Source organism: Spermophilus citellus, assembly GCF_964194105.1.
Source record: "Spermophilus citellus genome assembly, chromosome: 11".
In the NCBI taxonomy this organism is placed as follows: Eukaryota; Metazoa; Chordata; class Mammalia; order Rodentia; family Sciuridae; genus Spermophilus; species Spermophilus citellus.
In genome coordinates this window covers 132,588,381-132,611,052 of record NC_138192.1, presented here as the reverse complement: position 1 = coordinate 132,611,052, position 22,672 = coordinate 132,588,381, and the positions used below count along the sequence as shown (strand labels likewise).

The 22,672-nt window shown below is 52.8% G+C and overlaps 2 protein-coding genes across 5 annotated transcripts in view; both read left to right on the top strand.

The window, feature by feature from the left end:
• ASB18 (ankyrin repeat and SOCS box containing 18) overlaps positions 1–5,307 on the top strand; it is a 62,667-nt gene extending 57,360 nt beyond the window's left edge. For all 3 annotated transcript variants that reach the window (XM_081262134.1, XM_081262133.1, XM_081262132.1), the window contains one exon: positions 280–5,307. In XM_081262134.1, the coding sequence (XP_081118260.1) occupies positions 280–465 (186 nt within the window). In that variant the 3' untranslated portion in view covers positions 466–5,307. The remainder of the gene's footprint in view (positions 1–279) is intronic.
• A 12,078-nt stretch (positions 5,308–17,385) lies between these two features.
• On the top strand, positions 17,386–19,827 carry GBX2 (gastrulation brain homeobox 2). Of its 2 annotated transcripts, none has more exons than XM_081262382.1 (2): positions 17,386–18,106; positions 19,093–19,827. In XM_081262382.1, exons 1-2 carry the CDS (start codon positions 17,581–17,583, stop codon positions 19,614–19,616), a joined length of 1,050 nt encoding a protein of 349 aa, XP_081118508.1. In that variant the 5' UTR covers positions 17,386–17,580; the 3' UTR covers positions 19,617–19,827. The 2 variants fall into 2 exon arrangements, with proteins under 2 accessions (XP_081118508.1, XP_081118509.1); XM_081262383.1 differs by having other exon boundaries at positions 17,386–18,155; positions 19,093–19,289.
• The last annotated feature ends 2,845 nt before the right edge of the window (positions 19,828–22,672 follow it).

The window sequence follows — 22,672 nt, the reverse complement described above, 5'->3', positions numbered from 1 at the left end:
TGTCAGGACTGGTTTGACAGGAGGCCACCCTTGGAGCTGCAGGGCTGCTGTCAGAGAGGACAGGGCAGGAAGGGATTGGAGTGCACAGCCCAAGTCCCTCAAGACCGCGCCTCCCTGACTGGGTGGGAACTACATTGTAGAAGCACAGCCCAGGACAGCCCTCCTCCCTGCACTGAGCCAGGGAGCCACAGAGGGACGACTTTCTATGGTGGCCTGGTGGGGGAGGAATGTGGGTGGGTTCCGTGCGCCCCCTTACGCTCCCTGTGCCTTCCTTTCCAGATGCACGAGCCTTTCTACCAGTCTTTCTTCGCCTTGGCCCACACCCCGCGCTGCCTGCAGCATCTTTGCCGCTGTGCCATTCGCAGATTGTCTGGAAAAAACTGCTTTCACCTCATACCCCTGCTGCCCTTGCCCAAGTCCCTGCAAGATTACCTACTTTTGGAGCCAGAGGGTGTTTTGCACTGAAAGAGCTTTGCAACCAAGGCTGCAGGTCCTCATCTTGGCCCTTCAGGGAGGCCCTGTGGGGAAGGGAGGCCCTGTGGGGAAGAGCGCCTGCTGAGGAGGGGCACATCTGCATGGGCCTCCCGTGCCCCTCACTCCCATGTGACCAGCGGAAGCACAAAGCTGCCAAGCCTCGGGTTTGCCTCAGCATGGAATTGGTAATGAACATCCTTCCTGCATCTCAGGATTGCTTGTGAGTCTCACAGGACAGCGTGGCTACTGCTGCACTTGCTGTTGCAAAGTACCTTTCAACAAAAGCTGAACTAAAAGGCATATGTCTTTTTCTAAGATCTGTCCCTGACCCCTAATGAGCTGGCAGCATGCCTACTGCCCCATTGCCTGTGGACCCTCCGCCTCATAGAGAAGGCCTCCTACCCCCTCCTGGAGCCTGGCTACTGGGAGTGGGTCTGTGCCCAAAACATGCCAGGCCCACCTGCTGAGAGCACTCTTGCTTCCATGACAGGGCACCTCCCTGAGCCTGTCACTGCTAGCAAGCACACAGCAATCCAGCACTTTCCCAGGAGGACCTTAAAGGGCTGTCGAGTTAGACTTTTGGTCCCATAGGAGTCCTTTGTCTGACACCCTCACTCAACCCCAGCAGATCCCTCTGGGAAGTAGCGTGGAATGCACAGGTCCACGGGGGTTGCCCCAGCTCAGCTGAGCCCACACAGCAAGAGAGAGGGGCTCATTATCTAGGAACATGTCAATTTTGTCTTCTGTTTGCTCTTTTCCTATGCTGTGACATCTGGGGCCTTGCTGACATGAGGGACAGCCCTTCCCACTAGCTAGTCCCTAGAGACAACAGACCACTGGCCACAGAGCATCTTTTCACATGCATGCCAACCAGGCCAGAGCACACAGCCACCTTCTTTATTTGACTCTCACTAAGGGCCACTGTCCATCTGTCCTGATCACTCCAGGACCATGAACTAGACAATGAGGGACAGCTCCTATGCCTGAGAGCCACTGAAATATTCACACTAACCAAACCTAAGCCTTGTTCCTCCCCCATCTCCTGACCAATGCTCATGCTTCCCTGCATGGCCCTATGGCACAGCGAGCCCTCTTCTCTCGGGAACTATGAGTGATAAGCAGCTCAGTGATAGATACTCATCTCTCAATGTATTGCCTTACTTGACCTAAAGTTTTCTATCAATACACTTGTGTGTGTGTGTGTGTGTGTGTGTGTGTGTGTGTGCGCGTGCGCACGCTGAGGATGGAACCCAGGGCTTCCCTCATGCTGGGCAGGCACTCTGCCACTGAGCTATAGCCCCAGCCCAACACACTATATTTCAAAGCAAGAACTCTTTATGGTCATCATATGAGGATAAGCAGTGGCCCCTTTGCTTTCCAATTAAAGCCAGAGCAAGACCCCTGAGGCCAGGGCACACACTCCTACTGTCACTGTCTGGAAGCAAGTTCAGGCCCCAGGACACAGCTATAGCTTAAGATGGGGTGTTGTGTGCACCACGGGTGAGTAAAGCCCCCTGGCAAGAAGGGTCCATCCATGAGGTGGGCCACCATGAAGGAGAAGACAGGCTGAGCCTGGGTAGATGGTCACATTTTGACACACTGGACCTTCCAAGAGAGTGATAAGACAGCTTGTCATCTTCCAACTCCTCCAGATGACCCATCCCCATCTCCATCCCACCCTTTGATAATGGACAATTGACCTGTCCTTCAAAGGGGATATGTAAACACTGTTTCAAGACCCCCAGAGGCCCCCAACCCAAGTAGATACCTCTCCCAGGACCCTCCAGGTGTCATCACTGGACCCAAAGGAGAACTTGAATGATGTCATTGGTGCAGGAAAGTGCAGGGCAGGATGGATGGACGGCCAGAAGGAAAGGTCCCCATCCTTTGGCAGGTGGAAGGAAGCAGGGCTAGAGATGGGGGTTACAAATCAGGAGGCCCTGGGCCTCCAGAGCAAGGCTTCTGAACCTCACTGGACAGGTATAAGGAACCAGAGGGCAGGTAAACAGTTACAGTCAAAAGGTGATGCTAGAAAGATTGCTTTGTCCTGGAAGGGGATACAGTACACTGGACATTGCATAGCCCATGGTTAACAGCCTACAGACGGGTTCGGAACTGTGTTTCTCCACTGAGCAGCAGAGACAGATACTGAAGTGAAACCAGCTGCAATTTGCTCACCTGGAAGGCAGCTCTCACTAGCTTAGAGACTCATGAGGTGAAATGGTATAAGGCAGGTCTTCTGCAGCCCCAAGTGATCTTGCTGAAATGTATCCAGCCACAGGTGTTTTTTTATACCCCCCCAAAAAAAACTGACTAATACAATGATCATGCAAATATTTTTTCAAGACCCTGCATTCTGCTCCTTTGAAATTCACCCAGAAGTGAGACTGTCGAATCAGATGGTAGTTCCAGTTTTAGTTTTTGAGGAAACTCCATGCTGCTTTCCATGGCTGCTACCCCATTTCACAGTCCCATCAACAATGCCCCAGGGTTCTGATTTCTCTACATCCTCACCAGCTCTTGTTTTTTTCTGGTTTGTTGTTTTGGTTTTCCTTTGACCTTTGTTCATTTATCTGACTAACCCAGACTAACCCTTCATAGCAGTTGGCTAGGAATGGAGCCCAAGGCCAGGGGCTGGGAACTCTTCAGCAGCAAGACAGGCATGGTGGCTGCCTGCCTTCTCCTGGAGCTCTTGACCAGGTGAGCAGGACAACATGTCCTAGGACTGCTATGAAATATGGGGTCTGTCCTCTCCAGCCAGCACCCTTGGTCATCATGGACCCATGTGTGACAGTAACAGCCATAAGCTGGCTCTCCTTGGATGAGGGGCGTCCTCTATCCCACCCCCAACTCTTCAGGAGCATGACATCACCGCTGCAAGAGAATGGCCAGGGAGGAAGCAGGCTCTGAACAGCAGTCCTCCTGGGTCCTGGTGGCTGTCCAGATGCGCTACATGCTGTCTCTGAATTATGACCATGACTGTATGGGGCAAAATGGCTTGTGCACTTGAGGCTATCTTAGTCATCAAATGAGGTACAATTCATTCATAGTTTTGCAAAATTTAATTATTGCTAGCAACTTACTTTGTTATAGCCAAATAAATAAAATAACTGACAAAAAAAGTTGTTTCACTGACCTGTCTAGCTATGCTCCATGCTATATTGCTGGAAAGTTCTAGACTTATAGGACTTGCATAAGGAAGAGACTAAGAAGAAAGGGAAGGAAGAAGAGAAGTAGGGAGAAAGGAGATAGAGAGGGGACAAATTAGCTGAAATGAATATCGAAAAAGATATTCTATTTTAAGACCAGAATTCTCCCATTTTATTTCCTTTCCAGTAAACAAAATTTACCCTGGCATTTATTTTTTATTTTAAAAAATCTAAATTTTTTTTTACTTTCTTAGTCCACACTGAACGTCATTTTTCTTGTTGCATGTATAGCATAAATTGATTCTGCGAGGTCTAAATTGTTTTCTTTAATTTCACATTTAGTTTTTAATGGTACATTCACCTGGTTCAAAATTGATAAGGTAATAAAAGAGTGAATGGCCCCTTTACCTGCTGCTTCTACTAAAATGAAAAAAAAAAAAAAAAAACGGCCAAGGCATGCTTTTCTTCCTACTTTTATCAAATATCTTTGATTATTACCTGCATCTTAACACAAGGATCCAAAATTACCTAAGTGAGGTTCTCCACCAACACTGGTCCTAGAGAGGTGGGCTTCTCTGGTGCACCTATCCCCAGGACAGGAGCAATGTTCACAGCTGGACCCCCAGACTCAGTGCACAGTCCACGGGCAGTTAGTACACGGGCTGGACACTGTGTGACATTTTAGGGTTAAAATTTCAAATGCAGCATTAGGTCTGTTTTTTAGTGAATTTGTGTCAGTTTGACTTTAGGTTACTTGATAGCCATCAATTCAGCAGGTTTGGTAGAAAATCAAAGCCACTGACTCCCTAGGTATAAGGAGGATTTGCTAATCTCAGTAAGTATATAATCATCAAATTTCCAATCTCCGAAATAACCGGTTAGACCAACATGATGGGGCAGGCTGTTGAACTTTTGCAGAGAACACTTAACCCTCTACAGAAATGGTTAAAGTGCAGACTTGGAGAATGAGCTGGTCTGCTCCAGCAACTCAGCCCCCTCCTCGAAACCCTGGGCTCTGAGAAGGCCCTCGGTCACTACAATTTCAGATGCTGATTGCTTCTTACCTCTTCAGGGTAGCTCCCAGGACCAAGTGATAAACAGAGAATACTTCACCTTTTATTCCATCCCTTCAAGGATAAATTATTCCTTTAGTCCTATTTTCTATATGCCACTGGGATGTTCAAAAGCCCTGGCAGTACAACTCTGATCAATGCTGTATCTTATTTCTCAGACTTAAGCATAGTTTGGCAGCATCAAAAATACTTTTTAGACTCCAGGATTTATCTTGAAGTTGTTAACATCCTTCTATGTTAAAACAAAATCAATTTCATTAAATTGCTAAAATAACCCAGAGCCCTCGGGAAGATTTTAGAGGTGTGGAAATTCCTTGTCATAGAGTCCTGCAGGTGGCGCCATCAGCAAACGGTCTGACCCTCACCCTCCAACCTGCTCAGCCCAGAAAGAAGGGAGGAAGAGAAGAAAACAAGGAAGGACTTTAGCTCCCGTGATAAAGGGAGAAGAGCTCTGGAAGGCCATGGAGTCATAAAGTATCATAGAGAACTGTGCTGCTATGATAAAAAATTCAGTAATTAAAATATTGATTATGGAATTGCTTGCTTCCTTTGTATTAAATATGTGCATTTTATAGGCAATGTGTTTATAAATAAATATAATTTTCAGTTGACTCTTTTATGGTGTCATAATGACAGCCGGGTCCTCGTCTGTGTGTTAAACGTGTTCTTTAACAAAATTATATATTTACTGTTGCAATGTGACTAGCTGGGTTTGCAGCCTTCGTCTGATCTTCAGGAGCAGCATTTCTGCAATCCTAACACTCTGCTTAATCACTCCAATAAAAAGAGTAGATTTCTTTGTAATGCAATTTGTAAGCAATAAACATGATTGAGAATGCAGTATTTGCTGTCGACTATGTTTAGTGCAGGATTTTAATTTGGTGTGTAATTATTCATTTGGTAGGTACTTTTTTCCATTCACATTTCCTATCCATGATCTGGAGAAAGTAGGCAAGTTTGAAGAACATAGGGAAGACAGGTTTTCGTGTATTTGATGTAAGTGGTAGTTTGTTATGGAAGGAGATTTTTTCTTTTTATCTGCTAAAGATAGGAGGTCACATTAACGCATAATACAGACACATAAAAATGTGATTATGGTTCTAAACAGAACGCAGTAGGCTCCTAGTTAACACAATGAGATTTCTAGGAAGTGATGCATAAATTCTTCAAAAATGACACATTTCTCACGTTCTATTCCAATTAAATTACTGAGGCAGCTAACAGCGATGAGCACAAAGTACGAGGATAAAATGAGGGTTTTCTTCTTGTAACTGTATCTGTGAAAGTATATTTTTATGAGAAGCAGTTAATATTAAGCTATTATTTTTCGACTGTGCTGGAAGGGATGTCGTGAGCCTTTCCTGTCGTGCTCTCCCCAGAAGAGCTTCCTCCTTTGTCTCTCGGGTTTGCTAATGGGAGCCCTGTATATGGCTTCGCTGGGTACCGCCCGCACCGGGGACCTTGGAGGGAAACAGACCAGCTCGAAAAGGGGTACCCAGTGTCAGTCCTTAGGGCCAGTCCAATTGCTGCCCCAGGCCTGCGGCGGCGGGACTCCGGGGCCCCCAAATCTCATCAGTGGCACTGGGCTGGGGCGGGAGACGCGGGGCTGGTACCCACTCGACCAGCCGACGCGCGCGTCCCAGGCCTCGGGTCCCGAGCGCCCAGGGCCGCCCGGGGGCTTCCCAGCCCAGCAATGAGATCGCGGCTGGGGGAGGGGTCTCCCGAGGCCGGCGACTGGGGTTCAGGGCTGCTCCCCGGCGAAGGCCCCGGCAGCGCTGGGCCTCCGGAGGGTGGCGGGCGGGGGCGTCGCAAGACAAAAGGATGGGAAGCTTTAAATTCAAAAGGATGTTTTCGCAAGTCTCGCGCTGGGGTTTGAAAGGCGCTCCGAGGACGGCTGCCGAGCGATCCCAATCAGAAATGCGATTTGAAGTCCTAATGAACTTGATTGCGTGAACATTTATAATCCCCCATGGCCCTAAATGAAATCAGATACAATCAGAAGATACAGGGAAGGGAGTGTTTACGGCGACGCCGGGCAGCCGCGGGACGGGGAGACGCGGCCCGGTATTGATGTCGAAATGATGGATAACGCGGGAATGGCAAATATACTATTTGTCTAATGGCTCGGCAATTAAATTCCCCTGTAAATGACCCATGCCTCATTTCATCCTAATCTATGGAATTTTGATTGAATTCGTCAGCTCTAATTGAAAAATACTGCACTTTAATGTCTGCATGGCAGTTTCGGGACGAGAGTGGTTTTAATGAGACAGTGCCCCCCTGACCCGGGAATATTTGAGACTTTTATTCGGAATTTAAAGCCAGAAGATTGCTCGACCGAGCCCTGTGATTTCTTCCCCTGTATCCACGTCCATCCATCTCCAGGCACGATTTAATAAACATACTTCAGGATAAGTGCATCCCCGACCCACGCCTCAATGGGCACCCAAGGGCGCACCCTCTCCGGGATAAGTGACGGCCCGGGCGGGAGCGGCGCTTGGGGTTGCCCTGCCCCCTGCTGTCGGGGTCTGGGCAAGGTCGCGGACCCTGGCCTATGTCGGCCCGCGGCCAAACCTAGGCGCCCTACCTGGAAGAGGAGGCCCTGCTGTCTGCGACCCACGACCCCCGAAATGAGGCCAACCCCAATGCGCTTTATATGCAAATAGAGAGACGAAGCCATCCCTGAGAAATTAGCTACTTGCTGAAGCATATTTACTAGATTGAAATGAGTTAAAAGGAAACATTTTAAGTCCTATAAACGAGATAATTGGCCCGAATTAAAACTGGGAATGTTTGCGCCTTTCAAGGGGGGGGGGGAGCCCACGGAGGAGCCCGCGGTAAAAGAGCGCGTGGAAACGAAACTTGGGGTGCTGAGAGATCCTAGAACCAGGAGGGTATGGAATGGGTCCCCAGAGGGGCCTTGGCTGGAGTCCCTCCAGCAGGACCTTGATCCGCGGCCCTCGGACCTGGACTGTACTGGCCCCGCTTCCTCTCCCAGAGGGGCCGATCCCCACCGCAGCCGGGAGGGGGCGCCCTTGAGCCAGTGTCTTGAGTACGAGCGCGGAGGAGCGGAGGGAAGTTGGTGGGGTCAGCCCTGGGTCATTTGCGGGCAACTGGGACCCGCCCAGCAGCTTCGCCCACCCCACTCCCATCCTCCCGCGGTGTTCGAAACTCCGGAGGTGGGAAAGTGTGGCTCTGAGGACACCGAAAGTGGAGGGATGCAGGAGGTCGAAGTGCACCGAGTGCCGCCCCCTACCCAAAAGAGGAATGAAAGTATTTGTCTTAACACGTAAACGGAGTTTATGGTGTTTTTTTTTTTTTTAAGAAAAATATCTAAAATGACGTAAAAGCCATCTCCCTGAGAAGGCCGTGCCTTGCGCCCTGGCATTGCAAGACTTGGTGAAGATAGCAGACAGAAAAGGGCGCTCCAAAGGCCAGGGATGGTCTCTGCGCCTCGGTCTCCGTTGGTGCTGTGGAGTGGCCGTCACCTGCCCAAGGGAGGTGTTTGGGGACCTCTGTCTTCCGGGGGGAGACGACATATATTACTAAATACCACACTACATCCTGCTCCGCTTGGTGGCCTGAGGCGTTGGAGAGTCCTGTGCAGAGGCAGCCCACAGAGGACACTCTCACTCCAAGCGCACGGCTTTGGTCCAGGCTGGCTCCGGCGCGCACTGCAACTCCGGGGAGGTACTGGCTTGAGGGCTCCTAATGAGCTGCCCTCCCCAGCATTCGCACTGGGCCAGGCCCCTGGCCAGGGAGCACGGCACCACCTAGTTCAGTCTCCACGACAACCGTGATATATGCACTATACTAATTATTCCCGGTGTAGGGACGAAGGCAGGCGGCTGGTGAGAGAGAGCTGGGATTCCCACCCATTGCATAGATGGAACAGCAGAGGCTGGGATGGGTTCAGCTGCGCACCGAGAATCTTCAGCCCCAGATGTCCAAGATTTCTTTTCTATCTGCCTCTAGGACCTGTTCAGGGCGAGTTAGATCCAGGAGAACCTTAAACGGATTTTAAAGGGAGTCAGAGTGGGTTTCCTACTAGCTGGTACAAAATCTGATAGTATTTCCTACACCTTGTGGAATTATGAAGGTTTGTGATGGCTTAGACGTTTAAATTAAAAAAAAAAAAATCTGGAAATCTTCCTTGACCAACCGTAGGCGTGATCAAGATGGACGCCTCAGCACTCTGATCCCTGGAGAGGGCAGTTCGGCTGAACCTGGGGGCTGTAACCACAGAACTCTAACAGGCTCTAGAGCAGATACCATTACTTTCGTGATCCCTAGGGGGCGCTGTGCACACCCACGCTGCTTCTCAGGCTAAAGCTTAGAAATTGTGAAACCTTAAATAAAGCAGTTTCCTGCTATTCCCTCATTAATCCACCAAGATCTATGACACTTTTTATACATATATATTCTGTGTGTAAAATTTGGCTTGAGCAATAAATTATTCAGTTCACTGTATTCTAAAGGATAATTTTCCAAATAATTTCCAATATGCTGAATGAATTGAATTTGACAGTTTTTCAGTTAAAATAAAATTGAACTATAAGAAGTCACTCATTTTTTTTTTGTATGGGGCTTGAACCCAGAGGCACTTTACCACTGAGCTATATCCCCAGCCTTTTTTTTTTTTTTAACGTTGCTGAGTCTGGCCTGGAACTTGTGATCCTCCTGCCTCAGTCTTGGAGTTGCTGGGATTGCAGGCATACAAAACTATATCCAGCTAAGAAGTCTCTTGTCTCTTAAGGTTTCTGAGGTTTTCTTATTTTGCTGTGTTCGTGGATCTGCAAGAGACTTGAGAATAGGGAAATCATAATAGCCAAGAGATAGAGCAGAAATAGTACAGTAACAGGCTCCAAAACACTTATGTTCTCGAAAAGACAGGAGGGAGGCTGAGAGGAGCGAGGAAAGGAAGGAAGGGGGAAAGATCCTAAACTCAATGAATACACCAAATACGGTCACCTGAGAGCCAGTCGCCCATTGTCTGAGCCATCATGATCAACTTCAGCTCCCTCCAGAACTTCATCTTGGTTATTGTCACATTCTTCGGGGAACAGAAGGTGTGTCTGGGTGGGTACAAGCTCCATTGTTTCTGGCTTTGGTTTATTTCTCAGAGAGACCAGTGTTTCTCAGATGCCCAGGAGAAAAAGGAGGACAGCCCAAGGCAGACAGCCAGGATGGGGCCCACCTACAAAGTCCTAGCCCCTGCCCTGCTGCAGCTCTGCCACTTGGCTGGGGCCTGGTGAGACCAAACATGACACCCAAGGGAGCCCCAGAAGCAGCCTCCCCCTCTGTTGGTGCTAGTGGCTATGTCCCCTACATATTGTAATTTCCAGAGTGTGGCTACCTCAGTGTGGGGGTGTAAGGAGCTTTGGGGAAAGGACACGGTCCACTCCCCCTGCAGGACATCCACAGTCACCGTGCATAGAACATAATAGAGAGCAAAACTCAGATGACGTCCATCATCATATGTGCATCATATGGAGAGAAAAAAATACTACTCCCTTGACACATGTACACACACATGTGCACACATGCATGCACACATGGGTAACACGCCCCCTAGCAAAATGTATTCTATTTCCCACAAAACCCTGAAGTATCCATTAAGAATGTGTGAGGGGCAACCTTCTGTAGTTTTCTGGATTCTTGGGCTGTGATTCAGAGGACTCCCCTCCCCTCCCCTCACCCCCAAGTTTCCTCCTTGATCTTCATCCACACCAGCCAGTAATCACTAGCTGAACTTACTCTAGGGTCTTGGAGTCTTGGGTCTGTTCTAGCTTCCAGTTCTTTATTTCCTAAAGTTTGGGAAGTATAGACTGCACCCATAAGGAAGATATAATTGTTTGCAGCAAATTAACGCAGATTGAGTCCTCTGTATTTTTCCAAAGGACAAACAGAGGAAACTCAAGAGTCTTCTCTGCTTCAAAGACCAAAGAGGTCACCAATCTTCACGGTTTCTGCCAAACCATTAAGGTGAAGGGGCTGCATATTTAAGGAAGCTGAGATAGCAGGGACATGTAGATCTCAGATGAGGATCCTCTCTAGCCAGTATGCTCAACCCCAGCTTCTCAGGCAGTGGCAGGGAATAAGGACAGAGAATGTGTCTGATGTAACTATGAAGACATTTGAGATTGTCCCAACCTATGCCTCATTTCTCAAGCCTCACCACAGGACACTGCCTCATCGCCTGTTGAGATGGTGACTATGCCCACCCTTGGAGCCCTGGCCAGGTGAGAGTCTGCAGGGGCCTGGGGTACATCCTGGGGCTAACCTTCATTCACTGTTCTGGCACATTGGTTCTAGTTCTCCGTGGCTTTCAAGCCCCCCCCCCCCAACACTCTACCTGGCCTCTCCTCCACAGCCTGCCACCTCTGTGGTTCCGGAGTAAGCACTCTTCTTTCCCCGACCCCTAACTTGGGCGCTCTGTTGAAGTGAGGTGTTCCTGTAAAGGGGCTGTCATCTATCACTCCCTGGCTTTCCTGGTGATTAGTAAGTGGACCTCCCTGATAGCTCACACTCCTCTCTTGCTCTCTTCTTGGAAAAGTCCCTCACTCAGGGTGGTCACTCTGGGGAGCTGTCCCTGGGGCAGCCTCCCTCGGATTAGGTTGGTCAGTTATAGACTCGCTTGTCCTGAGATTTCCACAGGAGCCTATTTTGTGAGTCAACTTTGTGTGTGTCCTTGGGAATTCTTCTTGAGGGCATTTGTTAGGCTGATGGAGACCCTTCCTATTTTCCCTTCCCATTTGACCAACTTCTCTCCTTCCCATTCACACCTGATGCACGGCCCCTGTCTTTGACTTATTTTCTGGGTGGCATTTTGTCATGGGAGGAGGCCAACAACCAAGTGAATAGGGACCTCGCTTTGCAGGCATTTCTCTAGGAAGAAGACAGAGCTCCTTCTAACAGCAATCACTGCTTCTTGTTTCTTCCGCAGAAGTTAAAAAAGTCCCGACTGGTGCCCCTGAGGCGCAGGGCTACTGATCCAAACATCCTCTTGCCCGCTCCAAGGGTTAAAAGGATGCACTCCTGGAAAACTGCGTCCTCTTTGAAAGACAACGCCCCTGCAGGGGGTCGAGGCCCTCTGGGGCAGCAGCTGGGCCCTGGTTTGGGGGGGGGGGAGCCTAGGGAGGTGTCAGCCGCCTGGAGAGATGCTCTCTGGACCCTGACGGGCCTCACCCTAGACACTGGCAAGAGGTGGAAGCTCCGTGGGCTCGCAGCTGGGCTCTGGCCCTCCCTCGCTGGGTCCAGCCCGGGTCCATCACGTCGTGCCCGCCGCCTCCTGGAATAAGGCAGGAAGGATGCGTTGCCAGAACAGCAGCGGACTGGAGTTCCCCAGGAGAGCTGCCGCGCTGTGGTCCCCAGGGCGCCTAGCCAGGGCCAGAGCACCCTCTCACCCCTCGGTGCCCTCTGCGCGCCTCCCAGGCCGCGGTTTAGGCGGCCTAGGATTAGCATCTCTGTGAAGTCCCGCACACAATGCCTGCCATGCGGGAGATGAAAGCGGGGAGCCGGGTGGCGGGGGCACGTTTGAAGTCCCCTAAGGTGGGGCCGCGGGAATTCGAGGGAGCAGATGGTAGGAGATAAACCAGGTGAGAAGATCCCGGCGGCCCGCGCCTCCCTCCCCAGCGCCCGAATCTGGGGTTCCCAGACGACGTGGCCTCCCAGGTCCCGAGCCAGCTGGACGGAAGTGAACGCCAACCCTGCGACACCTCCGACCTTTAGCCAGCGCCCTAACTGCCCCTCTTCGCCCCCCTCAGGCCTCACCCCAGGGAAGCTCAGCCTTAGGCCTCCGCCTGGCTCTCCCTTCTCTCCTGCTGGAGCCCGCGGGTGGGCGAACTGCGCCTGGACCCTCTCCCTTGGCCCTCGGGGTGCTCCTGGGGAGACGCGCCCCGAGCGTCAGCTCGAGATTCCAGGGCGAAGGGGTGGGTGATCTGTTGAGGCGGGTTTCACAAACTCCCAGCCCCAACTATTAGGGCTGCTCCGAAAAAGAATTGGAACCCCAAACTGTGCCCTCGAACGCACGCCTTGGCCGTGGCTCTGGAAGCCCAGCCCAGCGTGGGGTGTGCCCGGTTCCAAGAGCTCGCAGCTTGCGCCTGTGCGCGGTCGGGCGGCGGCTCTGAGTGGGCAACTCGCACAGCCGCGCGCGTCTCCGGACCAGCTCCCACGAGGGCTCACCCCGCGGGCCACCTGGATGTGCCTCTGCCTGTCCCTCCGCGCTGCGGGAGCAGCGCAGGTGTGAAGGGTCACATTTCTCGGTCTTCAGGCTGGCGGAAAATATTTTCCGACTCCCCGGAGAAAAACTCTGGAGAAAACAAAAAGGAAAAAAAAGCGCCCTCCCCTTCACGTTTCTGGTTTGCAGTTGTTTTGTTTCTGCTACTTTGAGGGTGGGGACAAAAAGCAAAGTTTCTACATAAGAATGTCAAGGCACACACAGTCCCGCAAAGTGTTTCTTCTTCAGGGCGCTTTAGAGAAACCCCCTGTCCCGCTTTCTGCATGGTCAAGGAGCAGAATAAAGAAGCCAAAGACTTTTATTTTATACACCACTTGATCTTTGCTTGGGAAACTCTATTAATTGAATGGGCTTGCCTTTTTTGCCAGTCCCCTTTATCATTATTTATGGGCTTTAAATTGTTTAAAGTTCCCTTGACGTTCAATTTACAAGTTTGGGGACTTTTTTTGTTCCGCCTTTTGTCCTGGAGAAAGACATCGTGTTGGAAGTGCTTTGAAAAGCCAAACATGAGAGGTTGGCAATGAAAGGGAAGCAGGCGAGATCCCTTTTAATTCCGTCCTGTTGGTGAATGGCTCTTTTACATAATTGCAGGAGCTATTTCAAAGCCAGCCAAGGGCTGACTTCACTTAGAACCACATGGAGTCTATTTTGGGCTTTCAGATTAAAAAAAAAAAAAAGCTGAATAAAATAGTTTAAAAAGATGAGGCTTCAATGCTTTCTGCTACTTGCAAATTGGTGTGTCTGATGGGGAATTTTACACAAGCACCCCTTTGTAAGTGCGTCTTGGGCTTGGAGGCACTATTCTGGGTTAGCTGGGTGTGAATCCCAATTGCCCTTCCATAAATAAAACCCATCCCAAGTTATTTCCCAACTATTGCCAGGAGCAAGAGCTGGGGCAATGACCGAATGATCAGGCCACTCAAAATCCCTATAAATAAAAACAACCCGGTTGTCCCAGAAACTAGCCGATGTCCTGGGTCTGTGCGGCTGGCGACGAGACCAGCCGGCGAGGCCCGCAGGTTTCCACGCGTCCTCAGAGACCCGGGGTGCCCAAACTGCCGCTGGAAGCGCTGCTCCTCCTCCTGCCTGGGCTTGACAGGCCAACGCAAGTTTGCTGCATGAATATTCATTTACTTGTGCGTTTTATATTTTACACTCAGCCTTCATACACCTGCATGCAAACGCTGACTGGGGCAGCCGCGAACCAGGAAGCCAACCTAATTACCATCATTTCTACTGAACGTCTAAGCCGCGTTTTCAGTGGTTTAATAAGATCCTGATATTAGCTTGACACCAGCGGAGTAAAGTGCCCTGGGTCTGGGCCATCTTCATCTGTGATGGAGATTTCAGGGAGAAAAAGTTCCCAGAACTTAGCTGGAGCCGAGAACCCTGCTCTCTCTCCGGGCGCGTCCAGCCTTTTTCTTAATTGAAGGGGGGCGGGGCTCTCCTAGCAAACTTGCGAAGATCTCTGCTGGGTGGTTTTCCCGCGCAGCCTGGGCCGAGCTCTGCCGCGCAGGACTCTGCAGTTTGAGGTAGTTACAAGCTAAGTAGGTAGGAATCCGAAGGAGGGACAAGCGGTGTACCTGTCGCTCCCGGCCCATAAATCTCTCCCAGGAACAGAGGTCTCTAAAGGCTTTTGTTACCCACAGTCCCCACACTCTGAATGTTTTGCAGGTAGCTGAGGTGCCTCGAATGAATCTAGTTAATCACGCGGAGACACAAGGATTCTTTTATGACAGGGACAATCGTTTTCTAAGCAGTTAAGCATTAGATGAGAAAATATTACTGCCTTGCACTCGAGAATAGCATACTAGTAAATAAAATTCATATTGATGAGAATTATCTGAACTCACTAATAAAAGATTAGTATTATAACCCCTGCAGTCAATACTTTTCATGGCAATTTATAGATGCAAATAATATGCCATCAAATTACTTCAAGTATAGCTATAATTCAACGGACCTAAATCTTATTGCTGAACTTTAAATGTGGAATCATCACCAAAATAATCAGAGGAATACCTGTCCCTCTGGGAGTAATCAGGTAATGGAAGCCCCTAGAACAATATCTTTGCCCCAAATAGCAAAGTGGCTGGCAGACCTGTCTAGGTCAGATGCCTAACAGCTTACACAGATACAGCAGTGGCCGGTGGAGCAGGAGAAGGGACCCCGCTGTAGCAAGTAAATCAAGGAAACGTTTATTCTTAGTATTCGAAAACAAGGTAATGGCACTCGAGACTGTGACTGTAACCATCTCATAATGAGAGGGAGCATTCGTTATTCTCATGAAGAAATCAGCCTTTTGCCCAGGGCTGCGATCTTTTTTCTTTTTCTTCTTTTGTGGAAATGGAGAATGAGGGAGAGAGCTCAGAGACCCCACGACACCTCCTTCCCCGTGGACCCCAATGGGAATTAATTTCCCCTCACGCTGCCTAGGCCACCACGGGTCTGGCCGTGAAGTGAGGGGAGGCAACACAGGCAGCGTCCTAATGAATTCCTTTCAAGCCGCCTGCTGCCGGAGCCATCTATTACTGCGGCCTGGAGTGGAGAAACGCGCTGGAGACGTCTTTGTCCGGGTGACGGTGAGGAGGGGAGAGGAGGATAGGAGGAGGGTGGCTGGCAGCCCCGCCAGCGAGTTTTCTCAGCACCCCAGGGCGCCAAGGACGCACCCTCCGGTCTTACCTCCTGGGCCTGACGGGTGGGCAGAGGCTCTCGAGCCAGACTCCTGGCTGAGGAAATGGTCTGGGATTAAGACGTCCCGGGGGTGGGGGGGCTTGGGGTTACAGCGAGAGAAAGAGCAAGAACGAGAAAGAAGAGCTTCAAAGAATCGGGTCGATAAATTCATAAAGATCGATTTATCTTTATCTCCCAATTAAATGTGCTTGTAAGTGATACATAACACACGTCCAACACGGGCCAATTCCCCACCATTAGCTCCTCGGCGTGAGCTGGTTTTTAATGACCGATGTAACAATGCCCTCCTCTCCTCCCTGGCCGGGTGCTGTCGGCAATTCGGGTAGGACGTCTAGACCCAGGAAGTTGAAACCGAGGCCCTGGAGATGCGTGGAAGCCCTGCGCGCGCGGTACTGCGTTTTGCACGGTCTGCCCCTGCCACGAAATGATTCCTTTCTAAAAGGGAACAGGAGAGCTGAAAAGTTTGTTTTAACATAAAGGAGGAGATAAGAACATCCCAAGTCCTCCCTACCCCCTCAATCCCCAAATTCCAGTGTCTTTACCATTGTCGAAACGGGGGAAATATCTTGAGGGAATCAGCTTCATCCTGCAGTCGAAGGGGAATCGCGTGCCCTCGAGTCCTCTCGCTGGAAACCGGGCGGCGGCGCCAGGGTGAGCGCTCCCTCCGTTCCCAACGTGCTTAATTAGCGCCTATTTACAAAACGCAGCTTTTATTTGAGCAAACATCATAAAGCTTTCATCAGGATAATCTCACGTTATACAATCCGGGGGCATAGCAACTCCCCCTTCCTCCCTCCCCGAGGATGGAGCAGATAAAGGACTCGCTTTATTATCATAATTATCGTGGTTGTTATTTTGGTGCGCGCTGGCAAAGTGGGTAAATAGGTGCGATGATTAAGAATGTCATGAAAAATGAGAAGGGATCGTTCACTGGAGGACCCAGCTCCGAATAGGGGACCAGCAGCCTCCCCTCCCCGCAGGAGTGTAGGGATGCAGCTAGCAACTCGTCAGGTTCCCAGCAGCAAGCAGGGCTGACAGTTCCTGGCCCGCGCGCCCTGGGGGTGGATCTGCAGGGGTAAGACCCTCCCCCTAAATCCAAGAACCTTGTCCGAACCCCAGGTTCAGCCGGAGCACCAGAGACAAGGTGAGCCTCAGGCTTGTTCCATTGCAAATATCAGAGGAAATAAAACGCTCCCGGCCCATCCATGGCGGGTGAGAGCAAGGAAGGCGCCTTTTGAAGCGGCCTTAACACGGCTTCAGGGCCCTAGGGTGTGAGCCTGGGTACCAACGGCCCCTCTCAAGTTTGCTCTGCGCGGTCCCGGCGCTAGGGATCCTGCTTTCTGGCTCAAGCGCTCCGACGGTGGCGCCCGCAGCTAGCTCTCCGCCAGCCAGGAAGGAGGGGCGGAGTCTGATTCGCCCCGCCCACGCCCTGCTCAGCCAATGGGGGACGGCGCCTGGCCCCACGTGAGGTGGGATCTGCTGGGCAGCAGGCAAAATGTGAATGAGAAAGAGGAGCGCGATTTAAAGGTGCTGGCGGCGCCCGCCAGAGACAAGTGCGCCGGCTTCCCGCGCTCCCCAGCGGCCCGCGGGAGGCGACGAACTGCGGGAAGGACAAACGGACGCACCGACGGCTGCTAGTTGGGCAAAGAGCCGCAGACGTGAAGCTCTCGGACTCCTACCGACTCGCAGCGGGCAGCGGCTCCAAAGAGCCCGCAGGGCCGGAGCGCCCTCTCCAAACCCCGGCGCACAGCCTCACCCCACGCACCTCCCGCGCCCGCGCCCGCCGGTCATGCAGCGGACCCAGGACTGAGTGGCCGCGGAGTCTGCTCTCCGGGTCCCGCTAGGCGCCTTCCCGGCGCTCCGGGTAGTGCTCGCGTCGTCTGGTGGGCTTCCCGGCAGCGGCGCGGCGCGGGGACTTTTCGTCTCTCCCTGGCCTCTCCCCAGCGCGTCTATGAGCGCAGCGTTCCCGCCGTCGCTGATGATGATGCAGCGCCCGCTGGGGAGTAGCACCGCCTTCAGCATAGACTCGCTGATCGGCAGTCCGCCGCAGCCCAGCCCCGGCCATTTCGTCTACACCGGCTACCCCATGTTCATGCCCTACCGGCCGGTGGTGCTGCCGCCGCCGCCGCCGCCGCCGCCCGCGCTGCCCCAGGCCGCGCTGCAGCCCGCGTTGCCGCCCGCTCACCCTCACCACCAGATCCCCAGCCTGCCCACCGGCTTCTGCTCCAGCCTGGCGCAGGGCATGGCGCTCACCTCTACGCTCATGGCCACGCTGCCGGGTGGCTTCTCCGCGTCGCCCCAGCATCAGGAGGCGGCGGCCGCCCGCAAGTTCGCGCCTCAGCCTCTGCCAGGCGGTGGCGGCAACTTCGACAAGGCGGAGGCGCTGCAAGCCGACACCGAGGACGGCAAAGGCTTCCTCTCCAAGGAGGGCTCGCTGCTCGCCTTCTCCGCTGCCGAGGCGGTGCAGGCATCTCTCGGTGAGTATGAGGCGCGCGCAGCCGGAACGTGGGGACGCGAGGACAGGGGGCGGGCCAGCTCCAGCCCCCCGGGGAACCTGGGGGCTACACCATGCCCCCGCCCGACCCCGGCTGCCGCGTAAGGCCACGCAAAAACTCAACAAGCAGGATCTCTGGGGAAGGGGCATTTAGCGCTCTCCCCCTCCCAGAGCCAGCTGCTGCTTGGGGCTGCATATTGGTCTGCGCATTTAGCTCAGTCCACTCCAACTCCACGAGGACCTGGGGTCCCGGGTTGATTGAAGCCTTAAGGAGATGCCGGTGGGCAGTGCGTCTCGTCTGTGCATTTGCCCCGGGGCGCTCAGACTTATTAAACCCTTTCACTGGGCTGCTGCTTGCCTCGGAGACCCGAATTCTTGGGAGACTTGTGTGTGTGTGTGTGTGTGTGTGTGTGTGTGTGTGTGTTGAGCTGTCTGGTGGGAACTTCTCCTAAGGCTATGAAACATCCCTATGACAAACATTACTATCGGTCTCAAAAAAGACAAGGTCTGGCTTTGCTCGAGCCTCCACCCTGGCTCCAGCTGCGATGAAATTGAGATTCACTAGATTTTCACTGTGCTGGGGGTGGAGGCAGGATGGATGTGAACCACCCCCCCAAGTCCTCATCCATCCCTGATTCCCCCCCCCCCCCCCGACAATGGGGACCCTCTCTTGGGCCTCATGCGCCCTGCTACTCTCCTTAAGCTGACCGAGGCTGGGAGTGTGTGCAGGAGGCTGGCGGCCCCTTGAGTGATGGTTCTGGGCAAAGGGCCGTCGCCTATGCTGTCTCCTCCTCTCCTTTGAGCTTTCTCACGCTCCCCCCTCCTTCTCTACTCCTCAAAGGCCAGGAAATCACAATGTGTTAATGTCATAGAAAGACAGTCCGCAAAGGGGTGGGGGATGCCCAAGTGATGGTGGGAAGGGGAAAGGAAGGCCAAATGTAATAAAACGCCGTTTGGTTTTGCTTTCAGTCGGGGCTGTCCGAGGGCAAGGGAAAGACGAGTCAAAGGTGGAAGATGACCCGAAGGGCAAGGAAGAGAGCTTCTCGCTGGAGAGCGATGTGGACTACAGCTCGGATGACAATCTGACTGGCCAGGCCGCTCACAAGGAGGAAGACCCAGGCCACGCACTGGAGGAGACCCCGCCAAGCGGCAGTGCGGCAGGCAGCACCACGTCCACGGGCAAGAACCGGCGGCGGCGGACGGCCTTCACCAGCGAGCAGCTGCTGGAGTTGGAGAAGGAGTTCCACTGCAAAAAGTACCTCTCCCTGACGGAGCGTTCGCAGATCGCCCACGCCCTCAAACTCAGCGAGGTGCAGGTGAAAATCTGGTTCCAGAACCGCCGAGCCAAGTGGAAACGGGTGAAGGCGGGCAATGCTAACTCCAAGACGGGGGAGCCCTCCAGGAACCCCAAGATTGTCGTCCCCATCCCTGTCCATGTCAGCAGATTCGCTATTAGAAGTCAGCATCAGCAGCTGGAGCAGGCCCGACCCTGAGGGCCCAGCCACGGCTGGCAGCCTTGGAGAAGACCCAGCACCCGAGGGAACCCATGGTGGACTCCACTGTGTGTGAAGCGAAACTCAAAATCTTCCCAGACGTGGACATCCCAAGCAAATCGAGAATATATCCATTAAACAGGCTTAAAAGACTGCTTTTGAAGGGGCTACAGCCACACCTGAAGATACACTAAATATTTATTATACTATCCTACTTTGTACATAGATATCTATATAGACTGGATCTCAGCTGCAGTATTTTGAAAGTTATAGGACCAAATTACCTAGTAATATTCTCCACTCACATTCCAGAAGAAACCAAACCCTCTGCTGTAACCTGCCGTGCTTAGCAGCCATCTTTCCATACTTTTCCAAAGGTAAACATGAAACACAAGAACCAACACTGGGGCTTAAACTTATTTTTGTTTCTATTCTGGCTTTTTGAGTTGACCGAAAAGCAGAGAGTGTTGGGCAGCCTGGAAATTGCTTTGCTTTCCTTTCCTTTGCTTTGCTTTGCTTTGCCTGGCTTTCTTTCTTGGGGTTGCTTATCCTATCTGAGCCATGTCTGAAGCGCGTCTCCGTTGTGTTTAATTTATTTCAATGTAGTTTATTTTCTTATAAGTTATGACATTTAAACAATCTCAGTCTTGTGAATAATAAAAAGGAACAAGGAAAAAAATCAATCCTTGGGCCTCATAAATGTGTCCAGAATTTGTTCCAAGGGCTCTCTGCAAGGGTGTGGCGGAGCAACTGGTCTGGGGCCCTTACTGGATAAACCCCCAGGTCCAGCTGTCCTAAGGCCCGTGGGCATGATTCATGCAGCACCGAACCAGGTCTTGAAATGGAGGCAAGAGCTCCAATGGGATTATGAATTTCAGAAAACCCATTCCACCTTAGATATTTAGCATGTCTCTTCTGCCCAGCCTAATCAATACCTAGGGAGCCAGAGGCGAGGGTGCCCTAGAAGAGGGAAAGCGAGTGTGGGTGATGGTGGATTTGCACAAACTGCGGGTGCTCTAAATCGGCTACAGCCAGGAAAGAAACACGTTTCCTTAAACATCCTGGTCCCGAAAAGCAGCGGTGCTTGCTCGCCAGCAGCGCCGAAGGTCCATAAATCAGTCTTCAGGCGTTATCTTCCGACAGGAGCAGGAACCCAGCAAGCCAAGCCGCTTCCCGGCAGCGCTCGGCTCGGAGGCGGAGGCGGAGGCGGGCGGTGAGCTCCGGCGGGCCGGGAACCTCCCCCTCCGGGCGGGGTCGGAGGGGCGGGCCCGGACCACCGCCCCACCCCACGGCGCCGGGGCAGTCAGTACTACACGTGGGGAAGAGGAGAGGAGCGCGGAGAGTTGGGGATCCGTCCGCCAGGGCCCGAGGGCTGGGCGCCTACCCGCCTGGGTGGGGCGGCCAGCAGGGCGCGGGAGGGGCGTGCCCGGCCCCCGAGCCCACGGCTCCCCTCCCCGAGCCCCGCCAGCGCCCCGGCCCCCTTTCACACCCGAGACTCTTCGCGGAACCAGGCCCTCGAGAGGCTGGGATGGACAGGCCCCGGGTGTCCCGGAAACGTGGAGAGCGCGCGTGAGTGTGGCCGTGATGCCAGAGCTCTTCCCGCCACCAAACCAGCCGGCCGGCAGCAAGAGAAGCCGGTGGCTTCGCCAACTCAGCCTCCCCTGAAGGGAAGGGAGCCCGGGGAGCTGGCTGCAGAGCTGCGGCGCCGCACTTGCTCCTTCTCGGCCCAAGACACTGCGACAAGCGTCATACGAATATTGACTTAATGTATATGGCTCACAACCCGTCACCGGTCGGGGGACCGAGGCCGCCGCCCGAACTTCAGGCGCCGAGTGAAAGCCTGGAGCGACGGAGTCACGGTTTCCCGTCGCGTTCGGAACATTTCCGGTGGCGGAAAATGGCCCGGGCTTGGTTTTGAGCACAATAAATCCGAGCGGCCGGTCCTCCGAGGGCCTCAGCCGGCTGAGGTGTGGAAAACTGCGGCAGCTCCCGCCTAAGGGAAGAGGGACAGCGCCGGCGGGCGCGCCGGGCCCCAGCGCCTGGTCCACAAGGCCCAGCTGCTCCTGGGCGCTATTGTTCAGGGCAGGTCTCCCCTGGTCGCCCGCTGGTACTGCGATATTTGAGACCCGCAGAGACGCTGTCCTCTCCTCCCCCATATACATACACCTGGACTTCTTGGGCAGTATATCCTTGGGCCGCATATGCGCCCCGCGGGGACTATGGCTAGTGGTGGCAGAATGCAGCGCGAGGACAAGAGGAACATGAGGACTCCTGCCCAGTGACACTCGGGTTCTGAAAGAGAAATCCTGGGCATTGAAAGTCCAGCATTCCCTACAGATCCTAGAGTGCCCCCAAATGCCCTTCCACTGTACCCTGTAAACCCTACTTGGCCTTCTCCAAAAGCCCAAGGTAAAGATGGGCGGCGGCCACCTTGATTACACACCCCACGGTAAAGTGAAGCTCCCTAGGAGAAGGAGATGGCCTTCAGGTAGCCCCATCCCAGGACCCAAGCTTCCCAGCCATCCCCAGCCACACTCCTCACACTTTGGAAGCACCAGGAGGGGACAGCCTTGGAGTCATTCTAGGCCCTCCTGCCCTTTCAGGATGCAGTTTCCTCCCTCCCACCCCCTGAGCACCAAAAGCCCAGAGAGCCCAGCGCGAGTCAGAGGCCCTGGAGACAGGCCGAGGGGAGGAAGATAAACAAGCGGCGCTTGATGGCCGCTGTCATCATGGCCGTCATCATGGCTTTCATTTGGCTGCCTAATGAGTCACATCACAGGCAGAGAGAAAAATTGTCAATCGCCCGGGCCCTAATGAATTTTTTTGCAAATTGTAATCAAGCCAGGCCGTCTCAGCTGGCTGATTAATGAGACCCACGAGGCTCGGCCAGCACCTCAGCTTTTTATTCCATCCCGTCCTCCCTGCACTAAATTAACAGCAACTTGTCTGAGCTTCAAATTAACTCCCAATGATTAATTCTGATGGGGGGGCCTGAAGAATAGCTTGTTCTAATAGGCTCTGGCCTGAGATGCTGTTGGAAATTAATACACTTCCCC